The 19,682-nt window shown below is 48.7% G+C and overlaps 1 protein-coding gene across 3 annotated transcripts; it reads left to right on the plus strand.

Annotated features, from left to right (window-relative positions):
• RAB33A (RAB33A, member RAS oncogene family) lies at positions 25-15,426 on the plus strand. 3 transcript variants are annotated; one of them, XM_005673897.3, is made up of 3 exons: positions 25-3,968; positions 4,076-4,791; positions 14,441-15,426. In XM_005673897.3, the coding sequence occupies exons 2-3, from the start codon at positions 4,522-4,524 to the stop codon at positions 14,894-14,896; spliced, it is 726 nt and encodes a 241-aa protein (XP_005673954.1). In that variant the 5' UTR covers positions 25-3,968; positions 4,076-4,521; the 3' UTR covers positions 14,897-15,426. The 3 variants fall into 3 exon arrangements, with proteins under 3 accessions (XP_005673954.1, XP_020935037.1, NP_001116649.1); XM_021079378.1 differs by having other exon boundaries at positions 25-4,791; NM_001123177.1 differs by lacking the exon at positions 25-3,968 and having other exon boundaries at positions 4,522-4,779; positions 14,441-14,896.

Consider the following 19,682-nt stretch of genomic DNA (forward strand, 5'->3'; position numbering starts at 1 on the left):
AAGCTGTGCGCATGTGCCTAGCTGCCCTCACACTTGCAAAGACCCCAGCCGGAGTTGCTAGCTATTTTCCGCAGGTTGGTGGCAACACGTGTGGGTAAGCGCTTTTGGAAAGCTGCCCGAGGAGCGGCTGATGGGGCCGCTCTGCCTGGTTGTGGCCAGTACTGCTGCGGTAACAGTACCTCACAAAGCGTGGCCTCAGCGCCGCGGTTTAGTCTTCTGTTTTAGGTTCCTAATTACTAGGTAATAAGCCTTCCGGATTCTCTTGCTGAAGTCCACTTCCAGTCTTTCCACAGGGCCTGCCGGGGAACCTGGCTTCCCAGATTCGGAGCGGACTTCCGTCTTTTACAAATTGCTGGCGCTTTCCTACCAAGCGCCTGTTTCCTGGACCAGTAGACATTCCGCTCACTCTTTCCCATACCACTTTTATACTGTGCGGTTCTGTGTCCTAGATGCTGTACCGGGTGCTGCGGTAGTCGGCTGTTACGGCTTCGGTGCTTGAGAGCAGGATGCCGGCAAAAAGAGTTTGTGCTTCACCGACTTTATATGAGAGAAATCCTAAGCAGATTTTTTAAAAGAGTTGGAGGAGTAGGGTGAGAGGCTGAGTGCAGATAGGTGTTTTGACTCTACCACATGTAAGCTAAATTGGAAATAAACTTTGGGCTGTATGCAAAATATGTCTTTTTCAAAGCTTTGAGTTACATGTTTGGTTAACAAGTATTGAGCACTTGCCATTTGGACTGTGCTATGAGAGGAGCTCTGGGGGATGTGAATAGTATAGGAAGTGGTCACTGTCTGATTGGGAAGATGACATACACTGGTCATTTAAATATCTGATGTAGTGCCAGAGCAAGAGAAAAGTATGGGATGGAAAAGCTAAGGAATGACTTCATACAAGAAATGTTACTTAAGCTACATCTTGAAGGATGAGTATTAAAATTCAAATAGACAATGGAGAAGGGATGATATTTCAGATGGTGAATTCATTGGGACCCAAAGTAATATTTTCAGTGGTCAAGCACCATTGACTTTGGATCCCTTCTGCCCCAAGTTGAATCCTGGCTCTGCCACTTGGAAAAGTCACTTGTGCTTCAGTTTCCTCATCTATCAATCTCATAGGGTTGTTATGAAGATTACATGACCTAATATTTGTAAAGTATTTTACAGGATGCATCATGTTGTTTAAATAGCTTGGAGGTATAAAACAAACAAACCCCAGCACATTTATAGGGGACAATGACAGAGAGTACATACTAAGAAGTAAATAAGGACAAGTGAATATGGTAGGGCCAGATTTGAACTGGTAAAAGAATTTAGCCCTAATCTTGTAGGTGATGAAGTTATTATTTTTAGTGGATTAAGGATAGAAAATGAAATTACAAAGGTGTTGTTTGAGGAAGTTTAATTCAGGAAACAGTATTTATTGGGTAAAAATGACCCAGTATTCCCTTACTCATTAAGAATAGACTAATGTTCAGAAGTGCAGGCAATACCATGACTTTTTTTTTTTGGCCACACCAATGACATGGGGAAGTTTCAGGGCCAAGGATCGAACCTGAGCCACCGCAGTAACAATGCTGGATCCTTAATCCACTGGTGCCACAGGGGAACTCTGGCAATGCGTGACTTTTAACTGACGGCTGTTTGGGAGGGATAAATATTGAAAATATCGGTTCCACAGTAAGGTAAAAAGTTCTTTCTAATTCAGATTTTAAAGGCTTTACGGACATGGATATTTATTTCTCTTTCTAAAAGCCGATAATCAACATGGGTTGATTAAATACAAAATTAATCATATCTGTTGATGAAAGAGGCTTTCAAAAACACTGTCAAAATCATGACACTCAAGTACCTATGAAAACAACTAGATGTATTTGAAAGAAAGTCATTTAATGATGAACAGTTAACACAAGGAAAAGTCATTGTACAGCACATTCATTTTTGCAATAGATGCAATGAGGTATTTTCTTGTCCTCTTAATTAAAAATTATATCATTTTGGGGGGGAGCAAAAGCAATTTACACATACTGATTAACTCTAAAAATATAAGCAAAAGTTCTCCCAAATCGCATTCCACAGAGCTTTTATCAGGGCATGTGGAAATAGACCACATTTTCAGAAATCAGTGTTTCTACCTTACAACTATGATGTGAACTCTCAGACTCAGGGGCAAGTTTTTTTCTGAAGCATATATCTAAATGCATCTTATATGGATGTAATATTTTTTATATCTCTCCGAAAGTTAGTTTTAGTTATGGCTATGAATTAGCAAAGCCTTTTTCCATTCTTACCTAGTGCATATGCCTAATTAATAGTTACCTTTTTAAAAACATCTATTCTTCTGTAGATAATGGTCACCGGCAGCACTAGCTTCAAATACAGAGGAGAATGATTCAGCAAACTACTATCTAGACATCAACCAACCAAAAACAAAACAAAACAAAACAAAACAAAATACTGTACAATTTGGATTGCTCTTCACACTGTACAGTGATAACTGGTATTCATAATCATGACCATGGGTTAGCCAACTAAGACTAAATCCTTCTCAAGATGGTTTAAGTACTGAATAGTATAATCTAGGGTTTTAGAAATAGATGGCCCACATGTACACTAAAAGAGTTAGCTATAAATATATCTGCAAACTCAACTGAAAACCTTATTAACTACAAGACCCTCCTTTGCCCAGCCATTTTCAGTAGCTTGAACTTGGCTGAGCAATCACATTCCAGGTCGCTTACAGATCTATCACTGATGCACTGGATTGTTTTCCTCAGAGCGGGAATGGATTTAGTCATGTTTGTCTCTTCTGCAGTTCAGCCCCACACAAATAAGATGGTAAGTCACGTGTGCTTCCGGAATCCCTGACCCTGAAGGCACTAGCAAATAACTCATATGTCTGGTGCTGTTAGCATGTGTCAATATTACCTTAGCCTATGAAATAGGTGTTTATGTTTGTTAAAAGCAAACACAAATGGGCACATTCTGTGTATGTAAGTGGTACCTCGGCAAAGTTGATTTCAAAGAAACAAATTCTGAACCTGCAATCACTTTGGGGGGAGGGAATACTGGTCTTGACCAAGATGTGTGGTGCTTATTAAGCCTTGGGGAGCTGCTCCCTAATGCCGTAAGAAAGTTCTGTTCATTTATCGTCTTCCAAGCATAATCTAGGCTTCTGGCAAATTAGACCCAACCACTTTGTTCTACATTCAGGTGCAGAGGGGTGAACGCTCCTAGAGGTTTCCAATTCCTTTTGAAACTCCACCATTCTAGAAGGATTTATGATTATATGGAGGGCTGGGGAATGCAAGACACTGTGAGGTTTATGCCGTGTCCCAAGATCCCTCCACCTGGGCCTGTAACATTTAGCCCCCGGAAACAAATTCCCTTTTGCCAAAGCTGCCACCACTAGCTTCCCCCCTTCTTCTACCCTCTGTATGGCCCTCTCCCGAGGCGGGCCTTCCCCATTGGCCAGCCAGACACAACCGACTGCGGCAGCCAATAGGAGCCACTCTCCTGAACATTCAGAGGATGGGTGCTCGTGGTGTGATGAGGGGAGGTTGGCGCCTGGCACGCGCCCCCCTACATCTGGCAAGTCTGTGACAGAAGCCGTAACTCCCCCTACGCACGCACACCCGTGCCCCTGCCTTCCTCCTCTCAGCTGCGCGGGGCCCCCACAACCCACGGCGTGTCTTGGCAGCTCCCTCCCCAGCTCCTTGGGGCGCGCGAGCGCACCTGCTTTCTCAATAAGACAGAGCATCCCTTTATCCCAAGGCTTGGGAGGGGGCCGCCGAGGCGCGGCGCAGCTGCCCACGGCTTTCGAGGTGAAAGAGGTGTCTCCGCCCGGCACCCCACCCCCGCCGAGTAGTGTCGCTCCGAGGCCCAAGTGCTCCAGAGATGCCTGAGGGTGCAGCTCTCTTTGTCCTCCCCAGCTGTGCTCTCTGCCAGCCAACCTCGTGCGCTCCGAGAAGGTGGGGGCGGGGAGCCCGAAACCTATAAAATAAATGGGGGCAAGGAGAAAGGAGGTCCGTCCCGGGGTGGTGTGTGCGGCTTTCTCCACCCAGCCTTTCCTCCTCAGGCTTCCTCCCTCCGGTGTGTCCCTGGGGTCCAGGCAGGGGAGTGTCTAGGCAAAGGTGCGGCGGCGGCGGCGGCGGCGGCGGCTTGGGGAGCGCGGTAGGATCGCACGCCCTAGCGTCCCGTCCGAGGGCACAGGCGCAAGAAGAAGGCTTGCCCACTCTCCTCCATCTCTCCTCCCATCCCTGGCTTTTGTGTCGATGCCTCAGAGCTGCTAGGAGGGTGCGCTGGAGAAGGGGGGGGCTGGGGTGAGAGGCACCCCCTTCACGCGCGCGCGCACACACACACGTTGCCGGCGCACGCACACGCGCGGACACACACTCACAGACACGCACACACACACACACACACACACGCACAAAGCTCGCTCGCCTCGAGCGCACTAACGTGGCCGTTTTCTTTGTGTGGAGCCCTCAAGGGGGGTTGGGGCCCCGGTCCGGTCCGGGGGAGATGGCGCAGCCCATCCTGGGCCATGGGAACCTACAGCCCGCCTCGGCCGCTGGCCTGGCGTCCCTGGAGCTGGACTCATCGCTGGACCAGTACGTGCAGATTCGCATCTTCAAAATCATCGTGATTGGAGACTCCAACGTGGGCAAGACCTGTCTGACCTTCCGCTTCTGTGGGGGGACCTTCCCGGACAAGACTGAGGCCACCATTGGCGTGGACTTCAGGGAGAAGACGGTGGAAATCGAGGGCGAGAAGATCAAGGTGATCCAGACGGTCAGGTCCGGGAAGGGAGGGATCTGGGAGGGGGCCTCGCCAGAGGCATCTGCTCTAGCGGTTGTAAATGTCCAGCGTGTGGCGGTGTCGCCACTTGCTGAGCCCAAGAGAGGCATCCCCTTACCTCTCTTGGTGGCCCAGTTACCACCTTACCAGTTTTTTTTTTTTTTTTTTTTTTTTTTTTGAGGGCAGGCGGGAGTGGTTGCAGGCTTGCCCTTTGCCCCTGCCTGACAGCTCCCGTTAGGAAAAGCCTGTTTGATCCCATCCTTGACCCTGAGCCCGAGCAGCGGCACCTGTGGGCAGAGGGTGGTATGAGGGATCTCTGTCCTGGTCTGTGGGATGGATCCCAGAGCACTTTACACATCTTGAGGTCTCTTGTACCTACCTCGTGGGTACCAAAAGGTTGTGAAAAGTCACTTTGGCTGAGCCCCGAGGCCTTAGAGAGGAGGAAAGATGGAAATCCATAGAGAATGAAAGCTGCTTTATTTTAAATTACAATTTATGGTTAAGATTAGGGCTGATTTGGAATAGGAGTGGAGCGGGGGTGGTTCTGGCCCAAAGCCATGAGCCATTTTAAAGAAATTGAGACAGGGTCACCTGTCAGCCCTTCATAATAGACAAAACTTGTTCCTTTGCAGCAGGACCCCTCAAATGATATCTTCTTTATTTGTCTGGGGTACTTCATGCTCATTACTTATTTTGTTGGTATTGTCTTCAGCAGGCCTTTGTAAAAATGCAGAGCAACTTCTCTGAGTGTCTGATCCCCTTCTCTCATTAGTCTGTCAAGTGGGCCAAGTGCAGATATTCTTGTCTGACCATTTGTGCTCACTTTCGGTGCAGAAAGGGTAGAAACTCGACAGGACAGGAATATTTTGGTGTGCGGAGGGTGGAGGGAGGGAGGACATGGCAAGGGCAGCTTCATGTGTCAGGGAAGCAGAAAGGGGCAGGGTTACGGGCAGGAAAGTCACCTCAGAAGGAACTGGGCACTGGGCACTAAAGACCAACTCCTCTAGACCCACACCTGGCCTGTTCTTGAGCCTAGAGTCGGATGCTGTCAGGTGAAGGTAACCCTCCCTCCTGCTGGGCAAACAGCCCACCTGACTGCAGGGTCCCTCTTCTGAGTGTTGTGGAGAGAAGGACTGAGTAACTGGGGAGAATAATGAAATGCACTAAACCCTACAAGATTCCTGACTCCTTCCTAATTGAAATGAACATGTTTGAAAATGGCTTCAGAGACCAGGCCAAGGCAACCAGATGTCAGGAAGATGGGCAGCTCAGTACAGGTAAGGGAGTGCTCCGGAAAACCACCAAGCCTCAGGGTCTGCAAGATAGGGCACAACTTTGAAATCGTGATCTTTTTCGCCCCTTGCTTTTTTGGGGAAGGGGGAATTGTTACACTTCTTGTTTTAACATCAGAGCAAGAATCTGTTTCTGTCCTTTCCTGGAGCTCTTATGTCTATGTCTGCTAGGCTAAGCCTTCTTTAATGTAAGGTCGTAAGACTCTGAAATTCCTGAAACATGCCTTTTAAAATCTAAAGCAGAAATATACTCTTAAACCCTCAAAAAAACCCCCACAAACCCTTCAAATTTAATGCTATCCTTGTTTAAAAGCAAGTGTCACATTAAAGCACAGAGACCCCTGGATTTAAGAGAGGGGCACTAAGTCCACTTGAAATTTAGATGGAGGAGAAAGGAAGTGTTTGGGAGTCTAGAGAAGGAGAGCAGGGGGAGGGGAGAGGAGAGGAAGAAGCCGGGAAGCGGGAAGTGGAAACGAGTGGAAGAAGGTCCGTGCCCAATGGCCTTGGGGAAATTTTGCAAAGACTCCTTCCCTGCAAACAGCCAGTACTTAGCCAAACTGGATTTTACAGTCTCTGCCAAAGATCCCGGACTTTCTCCCAGAGGGCAGAGCCTCTGACAGTGTGACTCACTAGAAACAGCTCAGCGCAGCACCACATGCAGATAAGTGCTTAATACAGGCTTTTTGGTGGAAGATGATATTTCCAAGAGGGCAAAACCTGGTGAAACTGCTCACGGAGGAGCCCTCTGGGTGCAGATTCTGAGGGAGCTCAGGGTGGGGTGTGGGAGCCGTGGGATGGGGCCCTGCTTCTGGTTAAGCTGCTGCAAGCTCAGGGCCCAAGGCGGCAGGCCAGACCAGCACGTCCTTGGGAAGATGGCAGAGCACGGCAGCTGGCACGTGATCTACACAGGAGGAGATCTGGCCCCACACTCGGGCGGGCCTGAAGTTTCTCAAGGAACAAGTACCAAAGCCACGCTAGGAGGTGACTGCCACGTGGCAGGCTGAGGTGGCCAGAGACCACAGGCAGCAATAGAAGGCCAGCAGGCTGGAAAATGCCAGCTCTTCCGTCAGTCCAAGAGCAGGGTGTGGCCTCTACTGTGTCCCATACTGTCGCACACACTGTCAACACCTGCAGGGGAACGACTGAATTAATATATTTGGGGCTACTTTCTTAATTACCAGGGCCATCCCTAGGGCTCTGAAGCCCCATTTGGTGTCTCCAATTGATGTGTCGCCGGCCCCCTCACGGACATTTATAATCCACTATTTCCTGGTTAACATGAACAGCAAGAAAAACCTCCAATGAGTAAGTAGCGACAATAATAAAATAACTTCTATTTATTGAATAAACAAAGGGTCCCTTTTCCACACACTATCTTATTTGATCTTCTCAGCAGCCCTAGGAAATTAGGACTGTTCTTATCATCCCTGTTTTATAGATAAAGAGACCAAAGTTGGATTAAGTAACTTGCCCCAAAGCACATGGATCTGAGCTTCAGTCTTCGATCCTTGAGCCCAGGCACTTGGCCATCTCGCTGTCCTGCCTTTCCTGTGACAGGGCCAGGATTTCGGTCTAGATCTGGAGCCCGTGCTCTTTCTCACTGCACTCTCCTCTAGCAGAGCAGTATCTGGCCTGGGGGAGGGTGTTCGTGTGTGTGTGTGTGTGTGTGTGTGTGTGTGTGTGTGTGTGTGCGCGCACGCATCGTGCAAGAGCACAGGGGGAGGTGGAATGCCGGGCAGCCAGCCTTAGGGTCTCTTGTCGGCCAAAGGCCCAGGGTTACAGCCCCAGGACTCAAGAGCCCTCAAGATGTCACCCTCAGCGGCACCCCGGACATTGAGCTGAGTACCGGGTTTTACTTTTTGCACCTTGACTGTCTCACCTTGGGTGTGAGAATCAGAGTATGTTCAGAGATGGAAGCGACCTTGGAGAATCTCTAATCAGACTTCCTGGGTTTACAGAGAGGAAACAGGCTCAGAGAGGGAAAGTGACTAGCCTAAGATCACACAGGGCACAGCCTACAACTCAGGTCTCCTAATTCCCTTTTTGGTGCTCTTTCCACGCACCATGCTGCCTGGCTTAGAAGAGCATGTAAATTCCCACTCTGGGCCAGCGCCATGGTCCATCTAACCCACAAAGTTACCTGTGACAGGGATGTGGTGAGACATCCTATGGGAAAGCTGGCAGTCCTTCCTGACATCACTCTGGGAAGGATGGAGGCACCTCCCCCATTAAGGAAGGGTGGGGCTTCTCTTAATGACCTTTAAGTTCTGTCATCTGTCATCCTTAGGTTTAGCTAAACCATGTTTAGGTTTAGCTAAATCATGTTTAGGTTTAGCTAAATCATGTTGCTCCTGTCTTAGTCTAAAAGCATTGGAAAATGCCGAATAGGAGTGTGTTTGGGGGTGGGAAGGTAGTGGTGGGGGGCTCGGTTCTAATTTTTGAACCAGTTTTTGTAAATTTTCATGGAAGCACCCCCTTCTGTCTGATTGGCTTCCTCTCACTGGCTGGGCAGCCCCCGGCCCCCGAGCTCCGGACCAGGTGTACTGTGGGCAGGTGCCGCTCAGGACTGTGGATTCTGTTTCCTCTGCTGATCACTTGGAAAAACAGCTTCGTGTGTTACATTACCGAGTGGCTGGAGGCTAAGTGTTCGCTGGGAAGCTGCCCGCAGTCAGAATGACATCATGTCTTCCTTAGGGCTTCTGAGCTTCCATCTTCTGCCAGTTAGCTTAATGGTTAATTATCCATCAGTGTTGTTTCTCTGTTTCCCTTGCTGCCTCTCTTGCTGTGTGTGAGTTTGTCTTTGTCTCCGTCCTCCTTTGCCATTCTCTGTGTCAGCCTTGTGTGCGAACGTGGGTGTATCTTGGACGCAAATGGGACAGTCCGGCTAGCTGGAGAAAGATTGTCTTAAACTTTTCCCATCACCCACTCGGGCATCCTTCAAATGTTACAGATGTATTTTCTCCCTTTTTCCACTTCTGCCCTCCCCCACCGGCCTCCAACAAAAGGACATTCATGCCTCATCTGCAGAAAGATGCCAGATATGTTATGTTCCCTAGGGACAAGAAATACCCGCGTCAGTTAAGAGCACGTGCAGGGGCTGAGGGTCTTGCCTCAGCTTGCTCAGGCGGTGGTTGCCCCAGGAAAATGGTTTACCAGGCTAGGTTTATCTTTGGCAGCTCCCCACCCAGTGCCCCTCAACTCTCCTCCAGCATCCCCGTCACTTTGGGCCTGTCCCCAGCCACGCATGGCATGCTGCTGGCATTCCTCTCTCTTCCCCCTCCCCGCTGACTGCCTTTGCCTTGGCTCTGTCTCAACATCAAGAAGCCAAGTTCTCTGTGTTTTCCAGGAGGAGAACCAGCGGGTCCAAGCAGTGGCGCTACCGGGACCGGACTCCTGGGCCCCCATTGCCCTCAGAGACAATGGCAACGACTAATATTTGCAGAGCACTTTATATTCTGCAAAAGCTCTTTCTTGGGTACTATTTCATTTGCCTAGTCATTGATGCAGCTAGGAAGCAGAGGGGCTGGTCCCCGGGTCTCCCAGTTCCAAACCTGCTTCTGCAGTTCCAGCGGTGCCTGCTCAATTAGCTGTCTGATCAGACTTGAGGGTGAAGGTCCCGGCCCGGAGAGGAAGGGAGAGTATTGGGCACTGTGTCGTGTACTTACAAGGAATGCTCATGGTCACAGCATCTCTACAGGATTGCTGGGTTTATCCTTGCTTTCCAGAGGAGAACACTGAAGATGAAGTAACTCGCCTGAGGCCACCTAACTAGTAGGACATGACTGGACTGAGATTTGCACCCTAGTTGGTTTGACTCCACTCTACCTCACTGGCGCTCAGAGGGAAAAGAGGTTCCTGGGGTGGGGGGTATGTGTGGCTAAGGGGCAGGCCATCCCTGGCCACCGTGTGGATGCAGTGCCCGCAGGAAGGGAGGACCAGCTGCCAAACGGGGATGCTTTCCTGGTCTGATGGCCTGGGGTTTGTGAGGATGCTGAGGACAGGGACACCAAACAAAGTGAGCGACCCTGACTGCTGTGCTCTCCCTTGTTCGGTGATTGCTCGGTTCTTCCGATTTTCTGCTGTTGGCAGCCGGCTTCCTGGCTCCCCTCTCACCACAGACAGGCGTGCTAAGGATTTGGGGTGGGCTTTATAAAGAGCTGGAATGGGAGCAGTGCCTACAGTTTCGTTCAAATTCTGAGCCTCTAAATAAAAGCCTCGAGGGGAGGTGCTGGAAAGGCAAAGGAGGTTTCCAGCAGAGAGGGCCGTCCCTGCAGCACTGGCAGCCTGGGTGGCAGCACACAATTCTGAAGCCAAAGAGAAGCCAAACAGCCAACCTACTCAGCCCCAAACACCTCACACACTCCCACCCGTGTTCCTGCTAGTGGCAGGTATTTTTAGAGTCCTGAGCTCATGGTGTTAAAGCATCTGCCACATGCCTGAGGGCTGCTGGGGATTCAGCCTTACTCAGAAGCGAGCCTTACGACGACGGGCGGAAGATGGGGGTGGGGAAACCAGAAACCAGGTGGTAATGGTATTCTCCTGGGATACCTGCCCTCTTCCCACTGACCTCCATTCCTCTCCTGCTCTCTTCTTTCTTCCTGCTCGCAGCACCGGAGCGGTGGAAGAAAGGAAAATCTCTTCTGTCTCTGCTTGCCGGAGCAAGTCGGCCTTTGAGGGCTTAGGCTTTTCTGGGTCACCCAAGTCGAACGTTGTCTCTGCCATCGCCTTGGCAGATACCTAGGGTGCCAGACTGATTGTAGTTTTGGTGGCGCAGGCCAATGCTGCTTTTTGATAATGACGATGAGGAGTGATCTGCTGCAGCAAAAGACTGCTTGCAGTCTAGCTGGAGGGATGCCGAGAACCCTGGTGAAACGACCAGAGAGCAAAGAAAGATATTCTTAGTGGTGTGGTACAGACTCCAAGTGTGATGGAAACTCCCGAGGAAGGAGAACTGAAGCCAAGGTGGGGAAGGTGTCAGGAAGACGGAGTCTGAGCTGAGCCTTGAAGAGTGGGTGAGGTTTGGAGAGAGCAACCGGGAAGGGGGAGGGGGGCAACGAATTCTGTAGGGGAAGGTGGACTCGCAGGACCACAGGTCCAGAGGAGGGAATGAACCCGGTGGAGCTGGTGGAAACCGGGTTGCGGGTGGGGTCCAATTATGGCAGACAGATGTTTCTATTTTGATGCCACATTCAGTACAGGGCTATGCGCACTGGCTGAAGCGGAGGAAGATGCTCAGGACTTAGGGAGGCTAGCTTGAAGGCGGAAATGCATGGGGCACTGAGTCGGAGACATGGAGAATCCAAAAGACTTTGCTGTAGTCCAGGAGGGAGGAGAGGGGAGCCTGACCAAGAGACATGCAAATCTAAATAGAGGAAGGGGAAGGGGATGAGTCCCAAGGATGCTGTGCCAAAGGAACAGGGCGGCCATCTCCATAGAGGAGCTGGAGGGAAGCCTGGATAATGAAAGTTGCTGTTCAGAGCGATGACTCTGGGGCCCTGGAAAATCTTCACTCAGCAAAGAGATTTAATTATGTTTACTAGATTATATGTACTGACCGCTAACTTCAAATAAAGGCTATCCTTCGTTTTAAGAACCGCAGTAGTCAATTAGTGACCATAATCACATTTCCTTTCATAACTGAGAATTGTGCAGGGCCTTGGGACCATTGCTTTGAGCGTTTCTCTTGTCCAAGACTTTGGATGCGTAAAGGGAAATAGATGGGGCTGAATGTGTGTAGATTAGAATAGCCCCTGGGAGTTGTATCTTTGCCTGTGTAACTGATGGGCCTTTATCCCCAAAGCTGAGATGCAGAAGAATAATCCAGTGAGCTAAATTACCTTTTACGTAACAAAGAAGTGAACTTAAAATAAGTTGAGCAGCAAGGTGAGATTTTTAACACTAATTTTGTTTTCTTTAAAAAGTCATGCAAAAAAACCCAAAGGAAATGATGTATGCTTGCAATAGAAAATTTGGAAAATACAAAAAAAAAAAAAAGAAGAAAATAAATATCACCTCAAGTCCCACAGTTCATAAATAACCATTAGTGTTCTGGTGTATACACTTTCAGTCTTTCCTATTCATGTATCTATGTTTGTTTATTTATTTATTTTTCTGCTTTTTAGGGCCGCACCTGTGGCATATGGAGATTCCCAGGCTAGGGGTTGAATCAGACCTACACCACAGCCACAGCAACGCAGGATCCAAGTCGCATCTTTGACCTACACCGCAGATTACCGCAAACGCTGGATCCTTAGCCCACTGAGCGAGGCCAGAGATCGAACCTACAACCTCATGGTTCCTAGTTGGATTCATTTCTGCTGCACCACAACAGGAATTCCTATGTTTATTTTTTAATTGGGACCATAGCATATGAAAATTTTTCTATCCTGCTTTTTTCACTTAGTTACATTTTGTGAGCATATCCTCCATCATTTGTTCTTTGAAACAGTGATTTTTAATGGCTGCATAATAGCCCATTGTATAGATATATACAAATGTTTTAGCTTTTCCTCTCCTACTGAACTTTTAGGTTGTTTCCTGTTTTTTCAAAAGTGATCAAGATCTTTGTAGAGAATTTGGAGCACATATCTCTTTTTTTTTTATTTTCTCTTTAAAGGAAATTGGTTAAAATTTTTTTTTCCCACTGTACAGCAAGGGGGTCAGGTTATCCTTACATGTATACATTACAATTACAGTTTTTCCCCCACCCTTTCTTCTGTTGCAACATGAGTATCTAGACATAGTTCTCAATGCTATTCAGCAGGATCTCCTTGTAAATCTATTCTAAGTTGTGTCTGATAAGCCCAAGTGGAGCATATATCTCTTTCTTCCTCTTTTTTTTTTTTTGCTTTCCCCCTCAGTTTTGAGAGGTAATGGACATAAAGCACCGTGTAAGGTTAAGGGGTACAGCATAATGGTTTGAGTTACATACACCATGAAATGATGGCCACAGTAAGTTTAGTGAACATCCATCATCTTATACAGATACAATAAAAAGAAAAAGCAAAAAAAATTTTTTTCCTTCTAATGAGAATTCTTAGCATTTATTCTCTTAACAACGTTCATATATAACATACAGCAGTGGTAACTGGGGCCGTCGTGTTGCATATAACATCCAGAGTGCTTATTTATCTTATCTGCTGTTTCTTTTGTATAGCTTTCTGGAAGTGGGATTATAGGCTTTAGGAGTTTGGTACATTTTTCAGGTTTTTGATAATATTGCCAATTGGCTGTCCAGGAAGGTCAACCTATTTACATTTGAGTTTTTCAACTGAACACCTTAAGATTTTCAACTTAGGGTTTTCAACTAAGACTTGGGGTTGCCCAGGGAGAGAGAGGGAAGGGGAGGGAAGGATTGGGAGTTTGGAATGAGCAGAATCAAATTACTATATATAGGATGGATAAGCAACAAGGTCCTACTGTACAGCACAGGGCGGTCCTGGGATAAACTGTAATGGAAAAGAATATGAGGAAGAATAACTTATATGCATGAGTGAATCACTTTGCTGTAGAGCAGACATTAATACAACATTGGAAGTTGTAATACAGCTATACCCCAATGCAAATTTTTTTTTGGTCTTTTTAGGGCCACACTCGCAGCATACGGAGGGTCCGAGGCTAGGGGTCCAGTCGGAGCTGTAGCCGCCGGCCTACACCACAGCCACAGCAGCTCGAGAACTGAGCCACATCTGTGACCTACACCACAGCTCACGGCAACCCTGGATCCTTAGCCTACTGAGCAAGGCCAGGGATTGAACCTACGTCCTCGTGGATACTAGTCGGGTTTGTTAACCACTGAGCCACAATGGGAATGCCATTTTTAAAAATTAAAGTAAGAAGATTTTCAACTAAAAATCCTAACAAAGGCTTAATAAGCCCTGAAAGAAACTTCTCTCTATGCTTTGATAAGTCCCTTCTGCCAATTTGTCAAAGAACCACTTCCTGTGTCAGGGCTTGTCACCTGGTTTTTATTTTTTTTTAATTTTTTTTAATTTTAATTTTTATTTTTTTGTCTTTTTGCCATTTCTTGGGCCGCTCCCGCGGCATATGGAGGTGCCCAGGCTAGGGGTCCAATCGGAGCTGGAGCCACCGGCCTACGCCAGAGCCACAGCAACACGGGATCCGAACCACGTCTGCAACCTATACCACAGCTCACGGTAACGCCGGATCCTTAACCCACTGAGCAACGGCAGGGATCGAACCCGCAACCTCATGTTCCTAGTCGGATTTGTTAACCACTGAGCCACGATGGGAACTCCGACCTGGTTTTTATAATGCCACACAAGCATGTTTTCTCCTACCCGTTCTTGTTTCCTTTTCTAACTCCAGATTCGGGTCTGTGTATCTTCCAGGTTCAAGTGTGGGACACCGCGGGCCAGGAGCGCTTCCGCAAAAGCATGGTGGAGCATTACTACCGCAACGTGCACGCCGTGGTCTTCGTCTATGACGTCACCAAGATGACCTCTTTCACCAACCTCAAAATGTGGATCCAGGAATGCAATGGGCATGCTGTGCCCCCACTCGTCCCGAAAGTGCTTGTGGGCAACAAGTGTGACTTGAGGGAACAGATCCAGGTGCCCTCCAACTTAGCCCTGAAATTTGCCGATGCCCACAACATGCTCTTGTTTGAGACATCGGCCAAGGACCCCAAGGAGAGCCAGAACGTGGAGTCAATTTTCATGTGCCTGGCTTGCCGATTGAAGGCTCAGAAATCCCTGCTCTATCGTGATGCTGAGAGGCAGCAGGGGAAGGTGCAGAAACTGGAGTTCCCACAGGAAGCCAACAGTAAAACTTCCTGTCCCTGTTGAAACCAAATGGTGTAAATACAAGGTCAATTATCACTGGAGGTTTTTTTTTTTTCCCCTTTTCCTTTTTTTCCGTGCCTGCATAACACTGACACCTGCTCGTTTCTGTACAAAGTGATATTAAAATAAAATTTGTATAGATTATCACATGCCTTCACGTTTTGCTTTCTCCCAAGAAAACATTGTTTTTTCTTTTTTTGTCTTTTTGCCTTTTCTAGGGCCACTCCTGTGGCATGAAAACATTTTTAATTGTAATGCGTAGAAGAGGCAGCTCACCCTACTCGAAAGATATACTGGTGCCAAGGCACACTTCCTAGCAGCCTTCTATGCCACTTGAAATGCTCCTTGTTTGTATCACTTCTTCAGGATTAATTCATTCTCTCACATGGTGTCACCAGTGGGCAGAATCACCTGGAGGATGTGGACTACAGGCCAGATAGACACATTGTGCTAGAGAGCTGATGCAGGCGGAAGGATAGAGAAGTTCTTTTTTTTTTTAAAGATTTTATTTTATTATTTTTGTCTTTTTATGGCTATATCTGTGGATATCCCACCCAGGCTAGGGATGGAACTGGAGCTGCCGCTGCTGGCCTACGCCACAGGCACAGCAACGCCAGATCCGAGCCTCATCTGTGACCTACGCTACAGCTCACGGCAATGCCGGATCCTTAACCCGGATCCCTTAGCGAGGCCAGGGATCGAACTACATCCTCATGGATACTAGTCCGGTTCTTAACCTGCTGAGTCACAATGGGAACGCCGAGAAGTTTTGAAAGGAGACATTGACTCATCATTATTTCCTAAGTTCCCTGGATGTCAAGAGGAGGCTGTTCTCTTCCTATTTCCCAAAATTTAAAAATAAAAAGTGTAAGTTTCCCAACAGGCCCAGTTCCTTCCAATGTTGTTAGACCTTGCTTCTACATTTTTCGCCAAGCAGCTTCTGACACCCGAAGTATTTCTTTCCCTCTGTCCTTTCTGAGAGAGGGTAGCGGTCAAGCTAACAAATAGCAGGTTAACAAATAGCTATGATGCCCCCACATTTTTGCTGGGTGTTCTGGAAGAAACAGAACAGGAAGATTCGTCCTCTATGTTCAAAGACCCTTTGATCTAGTTGTGGGAACAAGGTATACACTGCAACAAATTGGGAACAAAAATTAGACAATGATATTACCAAGTGCGAGACTGTGCTGTGGGAATGGAGAACATTACGTACTCATTATCAAGGAGGGGTCACCAAAAAATGGTTGGGCTTATTTTGCATGTTGAATAAAGTGCACTGTTTGAGTTGGTACAGAGCAGGGGAGTGGGCAAAAGGAGGGAGGCAGGAACGAGCCTGGGGCTGGAACGGGAGGACAGCCAGGAGTCTGGCCCTCTGGTAGCTGAGTAGCCCTGGTCAGGAGCCAAGGCTGGAGAAGCCCACGCCTCAGGCCGGACAGCTTACTCCTTTTTGAGCCAATGGGAACTTTGGGTGGCTCTCTAGCAGAAGTCTTGAAGGTATATCTTATATATCTGGTTCTATGGATGTGAAAGCTCTTTGGCCGATGACTATAAAAGCATACTTACGATAGCCCCAGGTGATGTCTTTGCTTGAGGAATGCTCCTTAAGTCATCTCTTGTTCTCTCTCTCTCTCTCTCTCTCTTTTTTTTTTTTGGTCTTTTTAAAAAATTTATTTATTTATTTAGCTTTTTACAGCCAAACTGGTGGCACATGGAGATTCCCAGGCTAGGGGTCCAATCAGATTTACAGCTGCCGGCCTACACCACAGCTCACAGCAACGCCAGATCCTTAACCCACTAAGTGAGGCCAGGGATCGAACCTGCAACCTCATGGATCCTAGTCGGATTCATTTCTGCTGCACCACGATGGGAAAGCCTGTCTTTTTGTCTTTTTAGGGCTGCTCCTGAGACATATGGAGGTTCCCAGGCTAGGGGTCCAATCAGAGCTGTAGCAGCCAGCCTACGCTGCAGCCACAGTATCAGATCTGAGCTGTGACTACAACCTACACCACAGCTCATGGCAACACCGGATCCTTAACCCACTGAGCAAGGCCAGGGATCAAACCAGCATCCTCAAGGATGCTAGTCGGATTCGTTAACCACTGAACCATGATGGGATCTCCTAAGGCATCTCTCTTGTTGGAAGCCCAAGAAGAGGGGAAGGGGTCCCAGATGGACAGCCCCTGAGCACTTGCCTCTGGTAGGGAGATGCAGTGTGCCCCCTGCCTCGGCAGTAAAGGGTAACAGACATCAGATGTGCTTCCCACCCCAACAGCCTGTCTGGTCCTGCCTCCCTCACTGGCTGCTTCCCCACCTAATCCTGCTCCCACCTGGCCTCAGGCTCAGCCCAATCCCCAGTCTGGTTCTCATCACTTGGTTTCTGTCTGGATCCTGGTTTTTGGAATCTTCCTAGGACCCTCGGTTAAGGCTCTGTTCCCCCCCCCCTTTCTTTCTTTTTAAGGGCGCAGGTGCGGAATATGGAAGTTTCCTGGCTAGGGGGTTGAATCGGAGCTGCCTCTGCCGGCCTAGGTCACAGCCATAGCAACTCAGGATCCAATCTGTGTCTGCAACCTACACCACAGCTTATGTCAACACCAGATCCTTAAACCACTGAGCGAGGCCAGGGATCGAACCCACAACCTCATGGTTCCCAGTCGGATTCGTTTCCACTGCATCACAATAGGAATTCCAAGGCTCCAGTAGTCTTGCTGCCAATAGCAAAGACTCACCAACCCTACCTACCTGTGTCCTCTTCGGCTCACCTGCCTGATGCTGTCCCTTCCTGCAGGATGGCATGGCTCTAGAGAAGTCCAGGAGCTCTCCACTGTGGCCCCAGGCATCCCGAAAACCTCCAGGCTCCATGCCCTCTTTCAGCCCCAGAACTTCATGTTAGCAACAGCCGGGTGGCACGGTGGCCCCCAGCCCTCCTCAGACTGAGAAAGACGACTTGGGAGTGTTCCCAGTGTGCATTCAGGGGAAGGGGACTCAGGAGGCCAGAAAACAGTGACATTCTTGTTGCTGCGAGGCTCACAAGGAGCAAGAGGCTTTGAGGGAAGTGGGGTCCTTATTCAGCCTCAGTAAGGCTCTGGAATGATCCATGATGGCCAGCATCTCCCCTCTCCAGCTCCTCTTCATATTCCAGACCTGTTCCCTTGAGTCTTCACCTGTGCTGCAGAGACAGGAGCCAGAAAAATAACTACCAACATTTCAATACCTATTAGATGCCGGGCCCTGTGCTAAAAGACTTTGTGTTCCTTCACTAGCTCATTTACTGTTCCTTCAACCCTATGAGGTAGGGAAAGTATCACCCATTTCACAGAAAGAATATGGGTGCACCAAGAGGATGACCTGTCCGTGGTGACATGAAATTTGTCAAGACATTACTTTAAGTCTAGGCTCCTGCTAAGATATTATACTGTCTTTCCAGCTAGTTCTAAGCTCTGGGATTGCTCCCCTTATGGGGATTGCAGATGTGCTCCAGCCAGTCGCCCTGATCCATGGAGACTTGACCAGGAGGCCATTCAGTATCCAGGAGGGGAGTTCCCTTTGTGGCTTAGCAGGTTAAGAACCCAACTAGTATCCATGAGAATGTGGGTTCGATCCTTGGCCTCACTCAGTGGGTTAAGGATCTGGCGTTGCTGCAAGTCATGTAGGGTGCAGATGCAGCTCGAGTCTGGTGTTGCTGTGCCTGTAGTGTAGGCCTCAGCTGAGCTCCAGTTCGACCCCTAGCCTGGGAACTTCCCTATGCCGTAGGTGTGGCCCTAGAAAGAAGAAAAATATCCAAGAGGCCAGATGCGGACATTTCTCCCTGGATGGGACGCCCCTGACAAGATCCTTCAGGAAACCCAAGTGGCTGACAGAAGTGTCAGCTTCAGGCCAATGGAGTTCCTAATGTGTCCTTGCCTTGGGCAATAGCTGGGAACCACACAACCGCCTAGACTCTGCAGCTCAGCCTTTGGGGCTGTAGGATTTTGTCACTGAGATCCCCTGAACTACCCCTCCCCCAATATCAGAGCATTTGCTCAGGACCCCCATTCAGCCTGAGGCCTTGCTCTGGCTGAGCACAGTGTGGTGAGAACTATCTCAGCGGGATCCTTCGGTCAGAGAGACCAAGACCAGATGCCACTCTGAGAACCACCTAGAACGGTGCTGGGGATGGGTGCACAGCCCAAAGTGGCTGGAGAAGCCCACCCCCCACCGTGAAGCTGACAGCAACCCACCCTGCATGTGTGGCGGGTGGGAAGGAGGGCTTGGAGAGGCGCTGAGAGCTCCCTGGAATGCAAGGCTCAGCTTCTGCAACATTGAGCGGCGGATGCAGAGAGAGGGCAGTGATTATTCTCTTATGGCATCTGAGGGGACAGAATTGCTGCCCTAACTTACAGAGCCCTCCCTCCGTCCACTGTCCCTCATCCCCTCACTGGCAGGGGCCTTGCTCCCTCTGGAAGGGCTGGTCTAGGCCTCACTGGTGTCACACCTAGCTCTGACTCCAAGTCCCTTTGACTGAACATGTCCCTAAGGGTTGGTGCTGCTGCAGTAGCAGGACTTGAAATGGGGTCCCAGAGGTTGCCCTAGATTAGCAGTTCCCAAATGCTAGCTCACAGCCAACTGTAGGAAATCAGTTTGTGACCTGTTAATATATAGATTCCTGGGGCATCTGCCTGGACACTCTGGTTTATTAGATCTAGGGGCACAGCCCGGAAATTTTTTTTTTTAAATATCCATAGTTGGTTCTTCTTCTTCTTCTTTTTTTTTTTTGTCTTTTTAGGGCCACACCCTTGGCAAATGGAAGTTC

Source organism: Sus scrofa, chromosome X, assembly GCF_000003025.6.
Source record: "Sus scrofa isolate TJ Tabasco breed Duroc chromosome X, Sscrofa11.1, whole genome shotgun sequence".
NCBI classification, from domain to species: Eukaryota; Metazoa; Chordata; class Mammalia; order Artiodactyla; family Suidae; genus Sus; species Sus scrofa.

What these genes read in the sequence shown, in the direction of transcription:
- RAB33A (XM_021079378.1), top strand. Translation starts at nt 4,522, where the DNA reads ATGGCGCAGCCCATCCTGGGCCATGGGAACCTACAGCCCGCCTCGGCC. An exon ending in AGATCAAGGTGATCCAGACG is followed by an intron (nt 4,792 to 14,440) that starts GTCAGGTCCGGG and finishes TGTATCTTCCAG; the next exon opens with GTTCAAGTGTGGGACACCGC.